The 22,737-nt window shown below is 38.6% G+C and overlaps 2 protein-coding genes across 6 annotated transcripts; one reads left to right on the top strand and one right to left on the bottom strand.

Annotated features, from left to right (window-relative positions):
* Window positions 1-552: 552 nt before the first annotated feature.
* On the top strand, window positions 553-16,358 carry LOC122846605 (TOG array regulator of axonemal microtubules protein 1). Of its 5 annotated transcripts, none has more exons than XM_044143669.1 (23): window positions 553-835; window positions 2,266-3,427; window positions 4,994-5,054; window positions 6,708-6,836; window positions 7,003-7,266; window positions 7,359-7,615; window positions 7,698-7,921; window positions 8,307-8,410; window positions 8,491-8,655; window positions 9,337-9,411; window positions 9,991-10,145; window positions 10,240-10,411; window positions 10,885-11,121; window positions 11,337-11,460; window positions 11,571-11,676; window positions 12,413-12,648; window positions 12,737-12,895; window positions 13,018-13,144; window positions 13,221-13,336; window positions 13,572-13,755; window positions 13,863-14,082; window positions 14,162-14,248; window positions 15,100-16,358. In XM_044143669.1, the coding sequence occupies exons 2-23, from the start codon at window positions 2,408-2,410 to the stop codon at window positions 15,351-15,353; spliced, it is 4,476 nt and encodes a 1,491-aa protein (XP_043999604.1). In that variant the 5' UTR covers window positions 553-835; window positions 2,266-2,407; the 3' UTR covers window positions 15,354-16,358. The 5 variants fall into 5 exon arrangements, with proteins under 5 accessions (XP_043999604.1, XP_043999608.1, XP_043999605.1 ...); XM_044143673.1 differs by having other exon boundaries at window positions 553-840; window positions 7,078-7,266; XM_044143670.1 differs by having other exon boundaries at window positions 553-840; window positions 8,310-8,410.
* Window positions 16,359-17,820: 1,462 nt separating this feature from the next.
* Window positions 17,821-22,705, bottom strand: ccdc28b (coiled-coil domain containing 28B). The gene is made up of 6 exons (XM_044143674.1): window positions 22,439-22,705; window positions 20,825-21,128; window positions 20,569-20,738; window positions 20,222-20,376; window positions 18,381-18,403; window positions 17,821-18,250 (listed from the first exon to the last, which is right to left on the bottom strand). The coding sequence occupies exons 2-6, from the start codon at window positions 21,058-21,060 to the stop codon at window positions 18,196-18,198; spliced, it is 639 nt and encodes a 212-aa protein (XP_043999609.1). The 5' UTR covers window positions 21,061-21,128; window positions 22,439-22,705; the 3' UTR covers window positions 17,821-18,195.
* Window positions 22,706-22,737: the final 32 nt, after the last annotated feature.

Genomic DNA, 22,737 nt, shown 5'->3' with positions numbered 1-22,737 from the left:
TAAAGATGGTTCCAATATTGTTGCTTGAGAAAAACTCGACCCGGTCTAAACTAACGTTTAAAAAACAATTTCTATTTGTATTAGTAAGATAAAATTTTATAGTCACAAACAAATTATAAAAAAAAAAAAATTATTTTGTTTTTGTCGCAGTGCAAGTAACTATTTTATCACCCATCACCCGCATACATTTTAATCTTCCAGAATTTGATTTAGTGGTAGAATATTTGCTATGACCAAAGATGTAAACTAAAAGAAATTAATGTGAAAAACAAACCAGAGTGGCAGAAAGCCTGCAATTAAACATTTATCATAAGATTAACTGATGAACTTAATTAAATCATAATTAGGTCTATAGGTTAAAACGTAGATATTTGAGGCTTCAACTTTTACAAAATCCGTAATTTATTTTTTTGTATTATTTTCTAAATAAGAACTTTTTCTCTCTCCCGTGTTTCGTTTCCATTGCCTGACTGCTTCTTTTGATCTTCATTCTTCTGTAGCTCTGTTATGGTGATGACGACGATGATGATGATGATGCTTCCGCCTGGAGGAGCCAGGACTCCAACTCGCGTCACCATGGAAGCACTCAGTTTGCGACATGCATTCGCCATTTTGCTGCCTCGGTGTGTGTATGGGTGAATGTGTGTGTGTGGGGGCTCCTCTAAGGCTGAATACCTTCATAGCTTCCAAACATTCAACTCTTCAGCCAACGGAGGAAATTTCCACATTTACTAACAGAACTGTCGCCGCTGCAGCATGACCCGAAGAGGCTGGACGTCGGAGCAGTAGATAGTTTTGCGTTGGGTTAACGAAGAGGAGGAGGGCCAGCAGAAATGTAAGGTCTGTTTTCTTTCTAACTTTGCTCGCCCAGATACTCCTCACCTAACACGGTCATATTAAGCGAAGTGGCATGTTAGCTACGCTTTGGTTTGGTGCTAACTGATGACCCTGTGTAACGGTAACATGTAATAAAAAAATTATTACTTAGCATAAAGCGGGTAAGTACTCCACTATTGGCATTTGTAAGTACATAATGTTAAACTGGCTGTGTAATTAAATACATTTGCAGCAAACACTGTTTCAACCACCGCGCTCCGTTGCTACCCAGAGCCACAAGTGGTTGTGTTCATTTTTTAGAATGTAGCAGGATCCTTCATGCCTTAACTGGGCAATATTGTGGGTTTTTGATTAAAGCCCTCTTCTATGTGTTAAAGCCTATATTGTTCCCGTGGTGCTAAAAACGACAACAGACACAAATATGTCCTAAAACATGACAATCATTTAGAAAACGTCTAAGTTACACAAAGGTTTTTAAGAAATCTTGAGGAAAATAACAATAATAAGAAGAAATAGTAAGAAAACACCTGATTTTTCTTTACATAAATGGTCATGTAAACTTACCAAGCCAAATAAAAGGTTTCTTAAAACAACTTGATTTAAGAAGAAATGTTTAAAAAAGAAGAGAGCACCGACTCTTAAAAGACATCCCAACATTGTGTTAAAGAATCTTTAAATAAAAATGTCATCTTTTTTGTCTTTTCTTGTTGTTGTTGTTGTTGATGTTAAATAATGCAGTCTTCTTAAAGAATGTATAAAGCAATATAATGCAAAAATAATTTATACTAAATTGGTAATTGATAAATAAGATTGAATGTACCTAAGATAAATTGTTATCTTATATGTTATATAATTTCTTTTAGGTGGGATTAAGAAACTGATTATTCTATATTTATTTTCTTGTTTAATTGACAATACGGTAACATTACAGAAGCAAACACACTAATTAAAGAATTTCATCCTTTTATTACTCCAATAATAGGCACATATTTGTCCTTCAGTGTTTAAAAAAATGCTTAGTCATTTATTTCCCCAATAATGGCAAGTCATGAAAAAATATGACTTCTTTAGCACTTCCTGTAAGCTTTAGTTTCTGAGGCGGTGTGCATCTGATGTGGAGAACAAGGGCAGTTAGAGTCCCTCAAACTAGCCAGATATTATTGGCATGCAGAGTTTGAAAACACGGTACCTGAAATATAATATCCAACCAATGATTGCATCCAAGCAATTCAATGCAACTGCGATGGTGGCTGAAATTTAAAATATTGTCCTTCTCTACCTTTTGATAATATTCTTGCTTTTTTGAATCAACAAGATAAGTGTCGGGATTTTGTTGTGGTGTTTTCCACTGTGTTGCTTTGCTTCTTTTCAGCCTTTGTGGTTCATTTCTTTTCTTAATTTTCTTAATCCTGTGTGTTGCATTTATAGACTGACCAACAGGACCTCTGTTCTCCATCATCAGCTGCTCAAGATGAAACCACAGAGTAAAGGGGAGGAACATTATTGTCCTCGCTGGAATATGTTTTCCTTTTTGGATTCTCAAATTTGACAATCCATAAATCCGCCAACAATGATACCTGGATTAATCTCCCAGGAGATACATGACCAGCTTCTGGACTCAAAGAATTACCAGAATCGGACAAACGGGGTGGAAAAGCTCAAATGTATCCTCTCAGAAGTGGACATTAAATCAGTCCCACCTGGGAGTGTTGAGGAGTTCATAAATTTTCTTCCCCGACTTCTGGATGACAGTAATTTTAAGGTGCTACATGGCACCTTACAGGTTTTAAACCTGCTAATACAGAAGCTGGAGACTGGCGTTGACAGATTTTTGAAACATATAGTTTTCGTTGCCCTGAAGGCCCTCGGTGACACTCGTGCTGTCACCAGAAATGAATACCATAATGTGTTTCAGCAGCTGATGAAAACTACTCCACCGCAACAAGTATTGGACCTCATTATCGGCAACTTGAAACACAAGAACTCCACGGTCCGGGAAGACGTCTTGAACATTGTCATGGCAGCTTTGCTCACTCATCCTAGGAAAGATTTCAATATACCCAAGCTATGCTTTGAGGTGGCACCATATCTGGCGGACAACAAAAAGAAGGTCCGCCACGCTGCTCTGGAGTTATTCGCTGTTTTTGACCATTACCTTGACACAGGAAAGAAGCAGCCATTAATGAAAGCTTTGGACATGGTTGAGCTTAATGAGGACGCAGAAGGTCTGATGGCAGCTGTGCACGCAAGACGAGCGAGGCGCATCCTTCCAAAGTTGAACTCAGAGGGGATTGTGGAGTATGGCCTGGTGGTGCCCAAACCCGGACAGTGGTCCACAGGACAGCACGCTTCTGGGGCCGATCTGGACTGGGTGATAAATGGGGGCCGGACGAGCAGCGCCAGGAGCTACAGGGTAGAACATGAGAGTGATCTACTGTCCGGCTATGGCAGCTTAGGCTCCCTCACTGACGATCCGATGTTACAGAGAAGGATTGTGAGTGCAGGCAAAGGGAAAAACAAGCTACCCTGGGAGACGTCGACCGATAACGAGCTGCAAAGCACCACACCTAACGGAAAGAGCCTTGAACAGGTGAGTGCTGTCGTTCTTTTCTCACCATTTTATGTTTTCAGCTCTGTCAACCCAGCTAACTGTTGTTTTTGGAAAACAGATAATTGTAGTTGTAATAAAATCATCTATAACATTTATTTGTAACTTTGACACATATAAATAGGCAAAAGAATAAACAAACTATTTTTAGTAGTAATTTCATCAGTTTTTTATTTTTGCAAAGAACCTTTTAGTTAGTTGGGCTATCTGCTCCAATAGTCTGTCTGTTCTTTTTCCTCTATGGCAATTTTATCTTTTCTTTTCATTAAAAGTACTTTAAACTGTAGTGACAGTATGAAAGAAAATTGCTGTGATTTTGAAAGTGGACACCTTTTCACTCCTAGTTTGCATGTTAATAAATAAAATATGATGTTTAAGCTGAAAACCTATGTTTTTTTTTTCTCTTGTGTGCCTTTTGTTTTGGAGAAAATATAATGTTGATTTGCTGAAATGTTATTCCCTTTATGAAAATATTGTTTTCAGATTCTTTTCCTAACGTTCATATCCAAATAATCCAAACAAGCAACAATAAAGTGTTAGTGGTTGCACTTTCCTCAGAGACAGTTTGAGGGTAAAATTTTCCTAAATATAGCAGCTATTTGTCATGGTGCAGTATGGATGGAGAGCAGCAGCACTGAGGGAGGACTGAATCTTATTTTGTTCATCCTCTTTGGGTATGAGTCATAATATTGCCTCTATGTCCACAAAGCTATTTATTTGTCAAAAACAATAGATATGTATCGTCAAATATTTGGGATAAATAGAGATAAACAGTTGGAGCTTTGCAGAATCCCTGACACTACATCAGGTGGAAATAGATGACTCATTTTGTTGCACCATGACACTGTTTCTCTAGAGGTGAGCAGAAACAGTTTTTATAGTAAGTTTCAGTCTGTCCTCCTCATTTTTTAAAATTAAATCAGGTAATTATATTGGAGGAACTAACAAAAGAACTTGATTTGCCACTGTAGCTCATCTAAAAATGTGTGTTTGCTGTGGTATGCCATATTTAGTGTTTGACAGCAGTGTTCCAGCTTAGACTCATTTGGAAAAAAGCTTGTGTTTACACTGGCATGGGTTTCCAAGCAACACCGGTAACACACGGCATACTTATCGACAGGACTGTGAAACATAATTGGCAATATCACAGGGTCACGCTTGTAAAACATGGCTTGTTTAATTTTCTGTAGTTGATTCGTGTCACAGCCGAGTGCTCTGCTGTGAGTGTTTTTCAGATCGTATTTAGTGGGAATAACTTAGACATAGTGGAGTTAAGTACAAATTTATAAAAATGTTAGAGAGTCTATTATTTGTAGTTATTTTTCGTACCTTCATGAACTTGTGTTCATGAACAATGCTTTTCAGTGACAAGAGAAATTAATTGTACAGATTATATCATCTCTTACCTGAACAACACATATATTCTGTCTAGAGAATATATTTACACCAAGGCCTTTGTTATGTTTGGGGATCCTTTAAGCTAATTACTTGAAATCAATCTGGTATTGTTGCTGCTGTTAAAATAATGAAATTTCTGCAAATCTATAGGTTTCAAAGGGGGACTCCAGCTCACTTTCCAAGAAAGGAGAGACCTACATACCAAGTTTCAGTAAGTGCCAATACTTTTTCTCCTCTTTTTCATTTCCTATGAGTGCACCAAGACTGGTCATCATGGTCAGCCTCAGCTTTGCTCAGAGAGAAGGTTTTACTGGGAAGGAGTCACCGTTCCATATGTCATCAAAAGCTTTAGGATGAGTGTGCCAAGCTGCTTGGTAGACAATATTCTCACTGGCCTCTAGACATGCCAGATGAGACTCTGGGCTAAATTCTCATTTCATTCTTGCACACTGTCATTTGGTTCCTTCCTACTTCCAATTTGTATTAAAATAAATACCGTAACTATAAATGCTCAAATCTTCATTTATAAGAGTATGTTTCCCCCCCTTAACTCCTCATTATCAGTTCTACAGCCTATATTTATAAGTGTTATTTTTGTGGAAAAGAGGGAGAACTAAGAGGCATGGCTGTGTGGCTCTTATAGATTTTCAGGGGCACACTTAGAAATGAAGGGGTAGCAGTTGTACTTTGAACAAAGTTTCTGCTTGGTGCTAAAAAGTCATGAAATATTGCAAATTAGGTGATCATAATATTAGACCCTAAAAAGTCACCAGAGGGTCAGTGGACTCATTGCAAATACCCGGTACTGCAGGACAGACATGAATTTAAGAAGTTTAAGAATACTTATATTTACCTTTCTTTGGCAATAAAGTAAGTTAAATGGTTATCTATTACTCAGTTATAAATATGACAGCATTTTTCAAAAAATAAATCAGAAAGCCTTAAATTTATCTCAAGGAAAACCAGCATCACAGCATGAAATACAATCAGAAAAGTTTATATATTTTAATGGCACAATAAATACTGTAATGTTTAGTTTTACATTACATTATGCAATGTATTGAAATATGGGTTTCAATATTTCAATGTTATCACCTTTCATTATTGTTAACGAGCATAAAAATGCATCTTTAATTTAGAAATAATTTACTTTAAGTCATTTGATGCATGCTGTTTAACATAGTTTCAATTCTTCCAACAAGCCAAAAAAGTTGTATTTGCTACAGTTTGCACTAATTATTCTTGTTTAAAATACACTGTCTACACAAAAACAATCTAATATCTAGTTTTGCAAGTATTTTGAAGTATTATGTTAGTGAGAAGTAAAGGTGATAAGTGTGTAAAATTTTTCATTTAAATATACTTGTATGAATGATCAGTATACTTCAAATATGTTTCAAATTTGGCAAATTTTATGCAAGTTAATACCATGCTGTATAGCCTTTAAATATTAATACATTGATTATTCAATTCCAAAAGTCCAAATATTTTTGAAGAATGTTAGAAGTAGATATTTGTTCCAAAGTTACATTTGGTTCATATTTTTATTAGTCCTCAATGAGACTAAAAAGCAGTTTAGCAACTCTAATTAAGGGAAAAGTTAAGTTGACATTTATGGGTATATTGGGTCTCAAATGTTTGCTTATTTTCAACAATGAAACCCAGTTATCTATAAACTTTTAAAAGAAGGCTCCTGTTTTTGTGAGATATTTTACCACTGCTTTAAGTGTCACGGGACAGGAATGGAAAAATGGGATTCAGACTTTCTATTACATCCTGTTTCCACTGATCACTTTTTATACCAATTGTTTTTTTAAATGTTAGAGGTTATTTACTGAAAATAAGTTAAATATACCTTCGATAGGTTCTGCTGAGCCACAGAAGCCCCTGTCTCCCAGAAGGAGGGAAACCCCTGCAGGTCTCAGAAGAAGCGGGAGCCTCAACTTAGACACAAATATCTTTAAAAGCACAAACATCTCTGACCCAGATGTTGGTAAGCAGTTATTTTCTAGGGTGTTGTCTCCCAGCAATAGTTAAGTGAAAATACATGATTGCATAAATTTGCATGATTGAGTTGCTGACAGCAATCCGCACCATGCTGACTGTCCAGCAGTTTACAAATATTAATTGGTTTGATTTTTTAATGTAATATCTCACAGTCGCACCCAAAGGACGTGTGCTCTCGAGGAATCCCAGTGTCGAGCGAACTTTCTCTCTTCCCTCCAATGCTTCAGCACCCGGCTCCTTTCTTCTGCCTTCCTACCCCCTGGCTACATGCACAGGGGGCATGCTAACTCCAACACTGGCCCGCCATCATGCAGAGTCTTCCCTCTCCATGTCCAACACTTGGCCCAACAAACGAGAGACCAGCCCTCAGCAGCAAGGAACAAGCCCTCGGAGAGAGAAAGAAGACACAGCAAAGGGTAATTTAGTAAAATAGCTTTAGTGTGTGAAATGGAAAATGTTGTTTTTGTCTCTTTTTAGGTTAACTTGCTTTGTGCCCTTGCTGTCTTAGGAGACCTCTTCAGTGTGCAGTCTCCTAGGCCTCTTCGAGCCTCCCTTGTGAGTTCCTCTTCCACCTCATCGTTCAGGCGAGCTCTGAGCAGCACCAGGGCAACCTTCACCATCTCACCGGTGCAAGCCCATTCTCATGACGACCAGAGATCAAACACTCCAGCCAACCAGCAGCCGGACAGTAAACTTAACCTGGACTTTGACAACATCAGCCCCTGGCAAGTTCCTCAGGAAGACGAGCCTCTGGACATGCAGGAGGTCAGAAAAAGTGTCTTAATGTAAACCCTTGTGTTGTGTTGTGTAGTTTTGTTGGTTTGCTAATTTTGTTTGCCACTTACAGATGCTGAACTCTCTACGCACCTTGCGAAACAGTGCTGCCAAGAAGAGGGCCAAAGTGAGCCTCGGCAGTCCAGATCCTGACAGCCCTGACTCAGCCGTGCAGGTCGACCTGAGGCTGGATTCACCATTACAAACGTCTCCAGTGCTTACCAGCTCAGCCAGCGAGAGCGGGCTCTCAAGTCTGAGTTCAGCTGCCAACTCCAACTTCAACAACATTAAAACAAGGTCAGGGATCTCCATTTTTTTAAAATAAAGCTTGTTAGACAGCTGTAAAAAGTATTTGCTTCCATAAATATTTCTTCTTTTTCAGTTTTTTTTTGTCATATTTAAAGGTTTTAGATCCTCAAACACAGTTAAAATAACACAAACATATCAAATGCTGATCTCATTTATTGAGTGAAAGAACAAATCCTGCCCTATGTAAAAAAACTAATTGCCTCGCTTAGTAAATATTGTTTTAACTGTGATTAACCAAGTGTTTGGAAAGCTGATACTTTCACATATGCATATGTTGGAATGTTGTGAAGATTCTTGGTACTTACTAATTTAGTAAAAGAAAATGTCACAATGCAGTTTCCCTGGATAAGCTTTCACTTGTCATATTTGTCAGCAGTCCCAGAAGCTCTGCCCCTCCTGTAATGAAACAACGGATTGCAAGAGTGCCTTCTGAAAAACTACGGTCGTCTGTGTCCATGGATTTCAGCAGCTTTCAAGGTATGGAAAACAATTAATGTTTTATGTTTAGTCTTTTTTGCCTCTGTCTTTTTTCTGACTTTGGTTTACGTCTTTTCAAGGAATGTGCCGGAGAAATGACTTGTCATCTGAGGTGGGTGTTGTTGGACAAGAAGTTAATTATTGCAACGGAACAATGAAAACTGAGGAAGAGAAACTGCCACTGTCTCCTCCGCTGGTCAGAGCAGCAGTCCGCAAACCCGTCAGAGCTTTGAAGATTGTCAAAGGTCAGCTAGCAGTAATTTTTTATTTTTTTTTCCTGGATATACAGTTGAAACCGTACATTTACATAATGTGAAGAAAAAGACATTTATAGACCAAACATCTTATTTTTCTAGATTACTTAGAAAACAGAGTATTTAATAAATGATATAGTAAGGAAAGATAGTTTACATTCAAAATGAAGGAAAGCCCAGCTGATGATGTCATGGCTTTGGAGATTTCTGATAGGTTTCCTGATACATTTCAGTTAATTGGAGTCACTGCTTTTTTGTTTGACTCAATGATAAAGTCAAAAAGAAATCAGCCAAGTTATCAGAGAAGAGAATTGTGGAGATACACAAGTCTGGTTCATCTTTAGAAACAATTTACAGATACTTGAAGATGGCGACATATCCTGTGGTCTTATGAAACTAAGTTGGAACTGTTTGGTCATAATGACCATCCTAACAATTGGAGGAAAAACCGGGATGCTTGTACTATCTTAACTGTAACATACCGGTGGTTGCAGCATCATGCTGTGGGATAGTATTACTGCAGGAGGAACTTCCTAACATAGATGGCGTCAAGAGAAATATTTTATTGAGTGTGTCTTTTTATTCAGTGTATGTAAACTTCTGGTTTCAACTGTGCCTCCACCTAAGCTTTATATATTCTTTTGATGTGAAACAATTTCTTGTGATTTATAGGGTCCCAGAGCACCAACAGCTGTAGGAATTCACCTGGTGCAGACATTTCTGTACCTGAAGGAGTGATAGGGAAAGGTCAGTATTTAATTTAGTGTAACAATACAATTACATTTTATTGGCTGAATTGTGTGACACGTTTCTCTTTATTAGTCACATTAATACTTTGCATAATCTGTGCCATTTCAGCCATTCAACCACTAAAACATTGAAGAGTTGTAGGGTGTGCTTCTGCTAATTATAACTTGAATTCTTTTTAAAATGTAGAACTTCTTCTAAAAACTTTTCCCATTGAAATGAATGGAAAATCTTTAAGGTTCAGCTATTTGTAACAACTTGCAGATACTTTATGCCTTTCAGGCTTTAAAACAAGATTTTGTCCTGTTACTGTTTGATTCAGGATTTTCCTATCGCTAGCTATTTTTGTAAGACGACAGTCTTAGTTTCAGTTTTGGTGATATCTTTTTCTCTCTTTTTTTTTGAGAAAAAGTACTTTTTATGCAAAAACATATAACATAAACACATTATGCTTCCTTTACGTCAACCAAAAATGATATCATTTTATTCATTTTGAAAATATCTCCATCCTTCCAGCTGTAAATGTGTTATCTCAGTGTTTTGTTGAGCAATGCTAATGGATTTCCTCATGCTTTTGAGGCATGTGTGGCACTACAGTATCCTCCAACCGTCCAGGAGCCACGCTGTTACTTGAGCAGGGGGATTTGGCTGCCAAACCTCCCACTGATCCTTTAGCAGGCATCTACAGCCGTCAACTAGATGGCGATGACAGCTCACATCCCGAAGAGCCCAAAGTCAGTCTCACTCTTTTTCGGTGTTGATTCGTAGTGCATCAATCATTCCCAGGTGATTTATGACGCGCGTGCTTTCTACTCGCAAAATGTGCAGGAAATTATGAGAATTGTCAGGACGGGTCGGGACAAGACAAGAGCGCAGAATCTGGAGCAATTTGAGGAACTGTCAGGTAGAGGAGACGAAACAAGAGACAAGATTCGCCATCGCGTCCGACAAATGTTGTCTGATTCACCCACAGAAGGGAATGAAGAATTAATCATCAGTGGTAAGATACAGTGCCTTCTAAAGTATTCATACCCACTAGGTATGTTCACATAATACTACTTCAAATCCCCAACGTTTTCACAATTATTAACAAATAAGGATCTGAAAAGTGTGGCATGCATTTCTGTTCAGCCGTCTTTCACTGCTGTTACAGTTACTATCCTCAGACCAGTTTGGGATATTTCTCCATTAGCTGGGGACATCTGGACGGGAAATATTTACATTTGTATCAGCAAGATATGATGGAGAACAAGTCTTGTCAAGTCTCAGCTTCAAATTTTTATTTGGGTTTAGTAATGGATTTTCATTGGACCATTTTAACCATTACATAGGTTTTGATCTGCAAAATTCCAATAAAATACATGGCAAAATATAAAATAATCCAAGGGGTATGAATAATTATAGTAGTCTACTTTTTTTTTCTTCTGTGTTCTGTGATTCTGATATTTTTTTCTTTTTATTAATCTTCTGTAGATTGGCGTTTGAACGGCAACACGCTAATATCCACCAAGTCGGATCTTCTCTCTGATGAATCCTCCATCAGTGCCACCAGTCCTGCCAGTCCACCAGAACCTCAAAGTCCAGTTAAAAGCTCAACCACACCCCACCATCCCAGCCCCCCTACATTACCTCCCAACTCAAAAAATGTGTCCCGCCTTAGAAGGGCACCTAGCCTGAGCAGAACCCGACCTTCGCTGTCCCACAGTTCAGGTCAGTGGATCAAAAAAACAAAAAAGTACCATTTGTCATTGGAGATCGAAGTTGTTTTATTTACATTCATCTGTTGTGATGCCAATTCCTATTTAACATCACCCAGAAGCTTTCTTTAGAAATAAAGTAGTACTTTACTAAATAATTTCCAGGATTATGGAATTGTAAAATGAGTTCAAATCCGTCTGTTTTGTTTTTTCTTTGCACCGTTTTAGATGAGTTGTGCCACGCCACTTTAAGACACAAGAAAAATCTGTCCGCTCCTTCGGAGCTCTGTCCCTTTTCAAAGCCCGACCTGGTGCTGACTCAGAGTTTCAACCTCCTGAATTCAGAGGACTGGTGAGAGAAAACTTTAATTGTCAGCATTTATTAATCTGAGGTATTATTACTTTGATAAATCACGAAGAATGTCCAAAAACATCAAACTGCAATTCCTTAATATTTTTCAGGGAGAAGAAGATTGAGGGTCTGATGTTCCTGCGCTCTCTTGCTTACAACCATGCAGACACACTTCAAGGCCGACTTCATGAAGTTTGTTTGTGTCTCATCCAAGAGGTAACAACGCTCAACCGTTTGACAAATTAATATTTGAAAGCTGAGATCTGGATTTGAGAACCACTGAGGCATGTTTCACCTGAATCACTCACACAACAGATTACAATGCTTGGGAAAAGTATTCAAACCTCTTGCGCCTTTTCATACTTTGTCGAATTACGACTACTAACTTTGTTGTTTTTTTATGGAAACTTGGGTGTGGTTACTTTTGCAAAGTGCTACATTAATATGCTAATTCAGATATTGACAAAGCCAACATTTTGCATCTCTAAAATGTAACTCTATCATAATGGAAATGTCCAGTGCTAACAGAAGAAGTCAAATAAATTCACGTTTCCTGTTTCTTTTCCTCATTACTCCAACAAATATTAAAAAACTAGAGTCTTAAATTAAAAACATTTTATTCCTCCAGCCTAAATGAACTGAATTAGAACAAAAGCAGCACCTCATTCAGCCACTGTTTGTTGGAAATGTGCCTCATCTTTATTTACAATTTGGTGGTGTTGTGACTGTCCAATATTGTGGACAGTATTGCTTGATGGTTGTTTTATTGTTTTCAAAGTTGCTACAGGCTACAAATATATTACTTTTGCAGCAATCCCTGATAAATTACTATTAGCTGCTGCTTTTCTGCCATTTGTTGGTGATAAAAAAACAAACTGCTCTGACAATTTAACAAATCTTGAACATGTAGTGACAGAGATATAATAATCTATTTTCTGTTTTCTACAATCAGGTCAAGAACCTGCGTTCAGGGGTTTCCAGGGTGGCAGTGTGTGCCCTTGGCGACCTGTACACACACCTGCAGAGACTAATGGACCAAGAGCTTGAGGGGACAGTGAAAGCGCTGCTGCAGAAGGCCGGTGAGAGTAACACTTTCATCAGGCAGGATGTCGACGCAGCGCTGGATCGCATGGTGCAGCACTGCACTCCGACCCGCGCCATTGGTGCTTTGCTTACTGGAGGAATCAGGTCAGAATAAAAATGGAGTACAAATTAATTTCACATAAAATCTATACATCTTTGATTGCTGAATTTGTTTTTTTTCTCTTCCTGAAAGTCACCTTAACCCAGTGGTGAGGAAGTGCACTGCTCAGCATCTGGCTAATCTGTTAGAGAAGGTTGGGGCTGCCCGCCTCCTGTCTGGAGGTAAAGATCTTACTGAAAGAATTTTACCTGCCATTACCAAACTTGCACAAGACTCCTCCCAGGAGACCAGGTATGTAGAAAGTTGCAATGTTCCAACGTGTCACATTTTCAATTAGCATGTTCAAGTGTAACTTTGGTGTTTTTCTCACCCAAGATCTTAAATTGTATAATTACTGCATTTTTTTCCCACAGGTACTTTGGTCGTCGAATGCTGCTATTTCTGTCATCTCACCCTGACTTTGACAAGAACCTGGAAAAATATATTCCCACCAAAGACCTGCAAACTGTCAGAGACACTGTCTTGACTCTCAGGACAAAGGTATGCATTTTATTTTCTTGCTGACATTCTAAACATGAGTGAATGTCACCTAACCTTATGACTGCTGTGGTTTTAGGGTCTCGGTGAGATGCCCCAAGACTCTCAGTCAGCCAGAGGAAGACGCTCGCTCCCAGGCAGCGGAACAGTCAGGGCTTCATCTCTCAATGGAGAGCAACTCAACCAGACCAACAGGTGAGAATGCAAGGCTTAGCAAAAGTTGCATTTTGGTTAATCTGACCTTCCTTGTGGCTATTGGCAACTGTGCTAACTTATGACTTATCGCTTTAATTTGTCTATGTTGCTACGTGAGTAATCCGAGTGATGTGAATAGTTTTGCTAGGTACTAGATATCAAACATCAGAAGATGCATCAGAACAAATTTCACTACCAACAGTGTTTAATTAAGCTTTGTATTTTCTAACTGCAGGCAGTCGAACAGCCATTACGGCTGTAAACATCAGACACAGAGTATTGCAGACAAAACTGAATACATAAAGCAGATCTCAGGTCTGCTGGGTTCAAAGGACTTCAGAGAGCGGATCAAAGGCATCGATCAGCTAGTGGCTGACTGTGAACACAACCCCAACATGGTTGTCAATAGTATATTTCCGGTTGGTGCAATAAATAATTTCCTCACTCCATAAAAATGATTACTGTAATAAAAGGGATGGTGAATGTTTAGTAAGTCTCTTTTGCCTTCTGCTTTGTTGTATTTCAGGTGTTTGATGCCTTTAAAGCCAGACTGCAGGAGTCCAACAGCAAGGTTAACCTTTACGCCCTGGAATCTCTGCAGAAAATAACCCATTTGCTGAAGGACAGCTTGTCCCAAGTGGTTAACATCCTGGTGCCAGCAATTGTGGACAATCACCTCAACTCCAAGAATAACGCCATCTATTCTGCTGCTATCGAAGCTCTGAATGCACTTATTTTGAATCTTGGTAATTCTTTTAAACATCTCCAGTGTAATTTCTGATTAAGTGGCGCTCTGTTATAGTGTTTTTTCTTTTACTTGCACAGATAATATTCTTCTTCTTCAACCTTTCTGCACCAAGGCCCAGTTTTTAAGTGGCAAAGCTAAGGTGGATCTCATTGAAAAGGTTGCAGGTATGTTTGACATTTTACATGTACCACTCAACAAATTACAATCAGGTAGAATGATATATTTCAAGTATATATTTCTATTGCTTTTGATGATGAAGGCTTTTTTTTCCGCTAATGTGAATGGGCTTTGCTTGACTTTCCTCTCAAAGTTGTAGTTGTTCTACCTTTTTAACTTCCACTGAATTTTCCACTTTTTAAATTGTCATTTAGCAATGAAGTTTAGTGGCTCAGCCTTCATGTGGAGGGTGTCGGTCAGAGTCTGCTGGACAGCTGTTGAGTCACCAGTTTATCCAATTATTGTGAACTTAACATATCTGAATTTAAAAAACCCTGATTTATTTTGGATTTTTATTAACTGTACATTATTGTCATTAAAATTACTCATAAATGCTTGAATTATGTCACCCTGTGGATGATGATTATATGGGCTATGAAAAGTATTTTCCTCACTTAAAGCTTTGATTTGTTTTTTGTTCACATAAATGTTTTAGATCAAGCAAATTTCAACATTAAAGAAAATACAAAAAAGAAGTGTATTAAACAGATTTCATTTTTATTTTTAAATACCTAGCTATGAGTCTTTGTGGAGAATGTTTGCAGAAATGTTTTAATAGCCACAATGGATGACTTTTAAGTATGAAGGGCCTAGTCAAAGTCTAGGCTTTGACTGTGAAATTTCAAAACTTTTAGTCTTAGATTTTTATTTGAGTTGATCTAAATACTTAAGAGCATTGTATGAGTTCCACCTGTATAGTTGAATTACGAAAATCTTCTCATTTAGAGTTGCACCAGTATCATAAACAGGCTAACTGATGCAATGTCTCAGTCATTGTCAACATATTTTCTGATTCCAGGTCTTGTTAAGGAGCTCTATCCTCGCAAGCCTCAAATGGTGGAGCAGAAAGTCTTGCCCTTACTGTGGCACCTTCTGGGTACCTCCACCCACAGCGGCAGCATCCACGGCAGGAGTGGCAGCGTTCGGACCGCAACGGCCAAGCTGTGCCAAGCCCTTCTCACCCAAATGGGGTCGAGCCTGAACGAGTGCGCTGCCTCCCAGCCTACTAATGTCCAGAAAGGTTTAAACGAGCTTCTGAAGACCTTAAAATAAAGGAAAAGCAAGATCCAAATGTTGAAAAAGAACATCAAGACTGATCTTACTTGAAACAAAAGAAATGTTCTACGTTTCTTATAGTGCCTGCACTTTTATATCAATATAAAAAAAACTAACATCTTAGGTTGTTCCAATTGTTTTATCAGTGATATTTACATCGGTACAGAAATGTTAACATACTGATATCCGGTCTTATTCCTTCTCAACCTGCTCTCTCTGCACTTTGAAAAGTAGCTGATCATCAAAGTTTCCTCCATTACGCACTGTTGACAAATCAGAGACACTATCACAGAATGTAAAACTGAAATGCACAACGTTAAGAAGACAGGGAGCCCAAAGGTGTATATTTTTGATGTTCTATCAAAGGTGATGTGATATTTTTTGAAATGTCATGCAGATGATTTGAAGATTTGTGACAGATTAAAAAAATGGTATGAAATACTTTTGTACAGCTCAGTTGTGTATTTGCACAGTATTAGCTTAATGTTTAAGTATGGTGTAAATTGATGGTTATAATTTATCTAATGTATAATGGTCTGAAAATCATTAATGATGTGTTGAGTTTGTACTCTGTTTTTCTTTGTTTGCATGACCAAGACTTTTAAACAGAATCAACCTTGTATAATCTCTGTGGGGGGATGGTTGCACACAGAAACCTACAAGGCTGGAAAAAGTTGTTTTTTTTTTTTTTTACACCTGTGATTGCCTGAGAAACAGCAAGAAGTCGGCTCTGTTTCCGTCTCTGTATCGTGCCAGTCTTCAAGTAGCCTTTTAACTGAAATGGTGATTTATATTTAACTGATTTGTGAACTAAAGAAAAGAGATATACGAATAAACGGTTTATTTCCCTAATACTAAACTTCACCTTTTCTTTCAGGGACTGCATAATATTTAGAAAAAAGGTCAAAAAACATTCTGGTTTCGGTTCAGAAAGATAAGTGCCGTTTTGAATTCCAGTTAGGTATGACGAATTTAAATATAACCATGAGACACAAATTTTAAAGTTAGATCATCTTTATTCTGAATGGAGTTGCTGGAGAGGTCCATTTTTTTTTCTTTTTTTACAGTATACATTTTCATGTACATTTTAATTATGACCCCTAAATGCAAAATGACAAACATCTTGATTGAAGAAACTGAGTAACTTAAAAGTTATGTTGGAAAAGACAACTGGAGACCCACAGCCCTGAAATTGGTTTGTAAGAGAGGGGTTGCAATAAATTAAAACATGTCCAAGCTTTCATTTAAAGAAAACATAAAGAGACACCTGGTTACACTGTTAAAAAAAATGATTCAATTAAAAGCAATCTCATATACAGAAGGAAATATTTCAAGTATAAGCTAAGGGATACACAATCATAGGGAAGAACACTGACATGTCCACTACAGTTATCGTCATCCTCCACAAGAACAATAAGAACGCCTCTTTGTCCACAAAAAAATACATCATTGCTAAAGCTGGCTATTCATAGTGCTGCATGAAACCATACTAATGGAAAGCTAAGAGGAAGGAAAAAAACTGGTAGAAAACTGCGCAAGCAACAGAAACAACCCTACAAGCTTTACAGACATGGTTTAAATTTTCAGACGTTGGCCCTTACCAACACGGCTAACAGTGCAGATACCTTGTTTAATAAGTTTGGTATCACTTTGCTTGATTGGCCAACAAACTCAACAAATTTATAGTTCAGATGAAGAAAACACACTAGAGCCACAGATGAAAGTGAAGCAACTCATAAGAGTTAATTAGCACATCATCAACTCATACAATACATCAGCATACTTTTCACTGGGCCAACATTTATTGATTCAAAATCTTTTTTTAAATCCTCAAATTATCACAATGTAATAGAGCTAAAAAAAAAAAAGTTGCTCTATTACAACTGTAACAGTTGAATTGAAAAGGTGAAGCTCATGTAACAATTATGTTATAATTAACTGACATGCACCTGCAATGTTCAATATATTTTGCACAATTAAAGTAGCTGCCACTTTGAAATGGCACTGTACAGAGAGTACATACGTTCCATAGAGGTTTTCTTGTATGAAACTAAGATTTTTTATAGCTTTTATAGCAAGAACTGGAGCTTTAACTAAGTTTGACTCAAATAATGAAAAGTAATGGCAAATTTTACATTCTGAAACATTACCGTAGCAATATATAAAAAAACAAACATTTTGTGCAGTAGATCACCAAAGTTTAGCTTAAATTGCATCAGTTTTGCAGCAAAGATAGAAAACTGTGGGAGACGTTAATACCAACAGCAGAGCTACCTTAAAACCTCTGCTGCAATCAACATGCTGCTGTTTAAAGGGTCAAATATGTTTTCCAGTTAAACCCTGGTGCAGATGCACCGTCTGAAACGAAGCAACATGCACTGAATGGCATACAAGTGGACGTGTAAATTCCCAGCGCATGGAATGTGCTTCTTTTGTCACAGAAAATGTAGATGTTTTTTTTTTGTTTTAGTCAAACCCACTTTTGTCAAGAAAATATTCAAAACATAAATGCATTTTTTATTTTTTCCAACATTCCAGATCAGACTAGTTTGCGGTCATGTTTCTGTGCTATGAATGAGGCATTTGATGGTTGTTGTTTTTTCTGCGCTTAAATTGCGCTCTAATTTAATGCTCTACTGCATCCAGTCATTGGAATGTCCCCTCAGCTCCACTGATTGAGTGAAAAAATGGCCTCCTCCATTTCCTTTGGACCTTCCTGCTCCCGTTTCTAAGGCAACTGGTTTAATACCATGGTAACCTGCTCTTTTCAATATTTTTATTTTTTTGTGACATTGAGAAAAGATTAGCGCGCCATCAACGTTCTGACCGCCTTGCTCTGTCAGGGACCAGATGTCTTGGGCAGGTCCTGATTCTCGGCCAAGTGGAGTTTTTGTCTGAGCAAAGACGCATTAAGGATTCACACAGAGTCGCTTTGAAGTGGAAATATGATTAAAATACATTCTCCAATGTAGGGGCTGCTGGTGATGCCATTAATATACAAGCTTTCAGTAAGGAAAAGGATACATTGAGGTGCTGAGCTCCTCCAGCTGTGGAAACAAAGCAGCAAATAGATGAGTATTGAAAAATCAAAACAGCTAAAAATAGAACATTATATTGTAGTTCAGGGCCGTCCTTTCTAAATCTGATCAGATTACATAACAGCCTGCACTTTGTAAGGCACTGTTTTCACTGAACTCCTGTTACCTGATCAGCGTTAAAAAAAAAGAAAAGCATATGATCATCTTCCTTTACCGACACGTATCCACTCAACAGCCCATCAGCTCCAGCCAAAACTACTCCTCTAAGGCAAGGCAATTTGTCATATAATAAGCTTCATAGAAGTCAATTTCTTCTACAAAATGGAAAAGCCACTTAACCTACTCAGTTTGTAATAAGCTTTCTGCTCCAGGTGCCCACAGCAACCTTTCCCCCCTCCCCATCTAAAATTTCTTGTGCATAGCTTAAAAAAAAAAAAATATTCAGCAGAAAAAATTTTATAAAATTTACAATAGCTCCAAGATGGTACATTTTGGATATTGTAGTGTCTGACCAAACAGGAGAATTTTGTGGAGAATTAGCAATGCAGTCAGGTCAAGGGTCACAAGACATTAAGCTTGGGAAAAAAAAAAAAATTATATTCGATGCCAGGACCTGGAAGAAGATGTGAACGTGAAATATATACATGTGATGATTTGTATATATATCATCCCTCTAAAAGGGACACTGCCCAGACATCAGGAAGATTTTGCTACGATTTGGCCAAGATTTCTCGCAATTCGGGATAAAGTATTTTGGAACTTAATATCCAAATTTAGTTTGTTTTTTATTTCGTTACAATTCTTACCAACTGAAATACATTTCTAATTTCATTTCTTTACAGTTCAAGTAAAGTTTGGACAGGAAAAGAAAAAAAAAAAAATATATATATATATATATATGTATATATATATATATATATTCAAAAAAATAACTGCAGTGTGGGATTACATGTCAAAACAGCCGGAAGAGAACAACAACGACTGACTGCTCACAGAGAGGTTGTAAAACATTTCGGTTTTTTTTTAGAATCAGATTAAAAAAGAAACAAAAAAAAAGAAACAAACTGGTTTTATATCTCTGCCATTGGTGATCAGGAAGTCAAACGTGTCAGTCTTAGCTGGCATGTTATCCGTTCCTCATTCCAAACAGTGTTGAGACATAGCTGTCTGATTGTTGTATCTGAACATTAAAGATAATCAGGTTCCCAGCTGCTTTTGGAAGAATGCGCTTTACGCCGCCTGAAACTTTTGAAAGGGTTAGGAATATGCAAATTACTCCACATATTTAGGTTCTATGTTGACCACTAAGCAGCTATTTCAGATGCTACTTATTTTATGCATTCATATAACTTAAGAAACTTTTCACAAAGCAATAAATCACCTGATGATCTATAGTTGTAAAGACTTCCTGTTCTCTGGTTTGTTTGCATCCTCATATACATTTGAACCGCACCTGAGTTCACATTAATTGAACAGAGACCCAGGTTTTTAGACTGACTAGCGATTGCTTTTTATTAGTTTGGATCAGAGTTCAATTGCACATTCACATCTCCTCAAATGAAACAAACTTTCTAGATAAATAGACTAGAGTTCTATTAAAATAGACTACACACCTGGTGTGAGACTGGGTTCAGATGGAAGCGAAAGTAAAAATTGTGGATGCATTTCCTGAGTTTGATTTGTAAGGGAGAAAAATATCAGAATGGACTGAACTAACTCGGTTCTCCTTGTGTTTCCAATTCAAGTTTTGCTCAATCGGCTTTCTAAACACGCATCTCGGTTTGAAACTGAATTCCTGAACTCTCTGCTGATCTGACTCATGCTTACGTTGCACAGCAGGTGTTCCAGGTTGAGATCGGACGCACCCTTCTTCTGATCCTCGGAAAGCTCCTCCACGTGGCTGTCGAGGCTGAAGTGCAGCCGCGCCAGCTTCTCCTGCATCTCCCGCACATGTTCCAGCTGCTCAAAGGAGCAAACCTTTCCTAGAAATTGGACAGAAACTCACCTTGACCTCTTATTTGTAGCAAAGTCACAAGTATTTCCATGACGGCAGATTATTTAAGTAGCCGCCCAGCTTCTTCTTGATTACAGCCTGATTCAGGTGACAAAGCTGTTATTTTTAAGCCTGTAATAGAATATTCCCCTAATAGGCTCCCACATGGAGGTTATCTTACCGAACGCCTGTAATTTGCCTGAGTGGAAGTCATTGAGTAGGTTCAGGAGGCCTCCTTCCATCTCTCTTACATCCGAGACATCTGTAAGGAAGGAGTGCTGCAGGGGGGGAGACTGGACCACTTTACTGGGCCCTGCCGGCTGCGGAGCCTTGGGTTTCTCCCTGTGTGGTCTAATGGTCAAAGAAGAAAAAAAAAAATACAGAATTTTCTCAGATTCCAAAGTTGGGTGTAACTGGTTAAGTAATAAGATGCAAACCGTGTCGTCTTTGGGGGGGCTACTACAGGCGTGAACGCCTCTTTTGGCTGTCCCGGCGCTCCTATGGATCTCTTAAACTTGCTCCTGTTCTTCGGGGAGGGAGGCTGCGGCAGGCCGAGGGAGAAGGTGGCACTTTTGCTGGCAGGAAGAACGGCGAGCTTGCGGGGGTTGATGGGTGGCGGAGGAGGCTGAGGGAGGGACACCTTTGGGCTGCGTTTCTTACGCTTGTCTTCCATGACAGCTCATTTATGTTTGTTGTTCCAGTGCAGGTAACACACACAGCCCAGCTGGTGTGCACAATGTCCTGAAATAACAAAAGTAGGAAGCTGAAGAGCAGCAGTCGTCCTTCCCCCCTCCCTCTAGGAAGGACTTGGACTGTGCCAAAATTAGTACTGCAGAAGAAGAATCTACTGCTGCACATTAGGGGATGATTTAATTATCCAAGAGTAAAGCATCCCAGCAAATCTCAAATTACATTTAGGTAAAAGGCTCTGTTGATACTATTTTTTTTAATCATTATTTATTTACTTACAAAGAAAATAATCCTCCAAGAATTTTTATGCTTTCATAATAAATGGTAAAAATAAGACAAATTCTCTAAACGCTAAACTGCAGCAGTAGCCATTTTTTAATGCAACTATCTGGTTGCAGCACTGGATACTTTAAAGAGCCTCTAACATGATCTACAGAGATACACCTTAATAGGATCTGGATGATGCATAAGAGCACTTTGTGTTTTTTTAGACAAACAGGTTGAACTCCATCTGAACAGAGACAAGCTAAGGTTTTGTGTTGCGCTACATCAGGGGTGGGCACTCCTGGTTCTGGAGGCCGGTCTCCTGCAACTTTTAGATGCATCTCTACTTCGATGCACCCGAGTCAAATAATGAGGTCATTAGCAGAACTCTGGAGAACCTGACTGCACTTGGGAGGTGATTCAGCTGTTGGACTCAGGTGTGTTGGACCAGGGAGACATCGGAGTTACCATGTCAGAACTCAAAGAAAACCAGTATTATAAACATATTTGTTATGTTTTATAGGAATTTTGCTATGGCTTTTGGAGCTAGGATATTAACAGTGGCTGACAAGAGGCTAAAAGTAACCAAACAGAGGGCTCTTTAAGAAAAAAACAATGCTCATGTTAGTCTGAGGCGTTTGTGGGCCCCCTGCTGGTGGGGGAGCCCTACACAGCTGCTTTGCTCACTTATGCCTTTGGCCGGCTTCAAATTATAGTTGTAACTTCTAATATTTATTTCTTAAAGTCTGAGATGATATTCTAATTTAATTAATGTTCAAGACAGCGTGACTTTTTAAAAATGGTAAACAGGACTACATTACTGGGATTGTGACCTTACTACGCGCCCTGCATCTAATCAGTGGACGATAACAGTGTCAGGTCGCCTTCAAGTGCGTTCCAAAGATGGCCACTAGTAATAAACAAAGGCAACTTTGTGCGCTGAAATCCTCATTTCTATGCGGTACATCTGGACTATAAAAAGAATGAATGAGAAACAATGTGTGAACAGCAAAGTGAGTTGCATGCTGGTAAGTTCTGTGTGGCAGAAGACGCGTAAACAGGTTTATGATACACAGACTGACACAAATAAGACTTACCGAATCAATTACGCACCACAGAGCCTGCCGGCTGGGCTCGGTGTCGCATTTCTCCTCCTCTGCGACCGAAACCGTGAATGCACACTTTGTACTAATTAACCTCTTGAAATCACGATGGAGGTAAATGATCTGTCCAGCAGCTGTGAAGTGTGAAATTACGGATGAGATGTAACGCGCGACATCGTCGACGCGGAGCCGGGGAGCTGTTGTCTATATCCGTCTTAAAGGGCCAGCACGCCCCGGTGTGGCACGGAATTCTGCGACCGTCTCATGAGGTCACTCAAGAGGGCGCTGTTGTT

Source organism: Gambusia affinis, linkage group LG16, assembly GCF_019740435.1.
Source record: "Gambusia affinis linkage group LG16, SWU_Gaff_1.0, whole genome shotgun sequence".
Taxonomy (NCBI): domain Eukaryota; kingdom Metazoa; phylum Chordata; class Actinopteri; order Cyprinodontiformes; family Poeciliidae; genus Gambusia; species Gambusia affinis.
This window is presented reverse-complemented; position numbering and strand designations above follow the sequence as displayed.

Bases quoted from the DNA above. Each gene is read 5' to 3' on its own strand.
- LOC122846605 (XM_044143669.1), top strand. From the start codon at position 2,408: ATGATACCTGGATTAATCTCCCAGGAGATACATGACCAGCTTCTGGAC. The intron at 13,145-13,220 runs GTATGCATTTTA...CTGTGGTTTTAG, and splicing joins TCTTGACTCTCAGGACAAAG to GGTCTCGGTGAGATGCCCCA. The intron at 13,337-13,571 runs GTGAGAATGCAA...TTCTAACTGCAG, and splicing joins CAACTCAACCAGACCAACAG to GCAGTCGAACAGCCATTACG.
- ccdc28b (XM_044143674.1), bottom strand. From the start codon at position 21,060: ATGGAAGACAAGCGTAAGAAACGCAGCCCAAAGGTGTCCCTCCCTCAG. The intron at 18,404-20,221 runs GTAAGCATGAGT...TTGTTTCCACAG, and splicing joins TGGAACACCTGCTGTGCAAC to CTGGAGGAGCTCAGCACCTC. The intron at 18,251-18,380 runs GTATCCTTTTCC...GTCTTTGCTCAG, and splicing joins GAGGAGCTCAGCACCTCAAT to ACAAAAACTCCACTTGGCCG.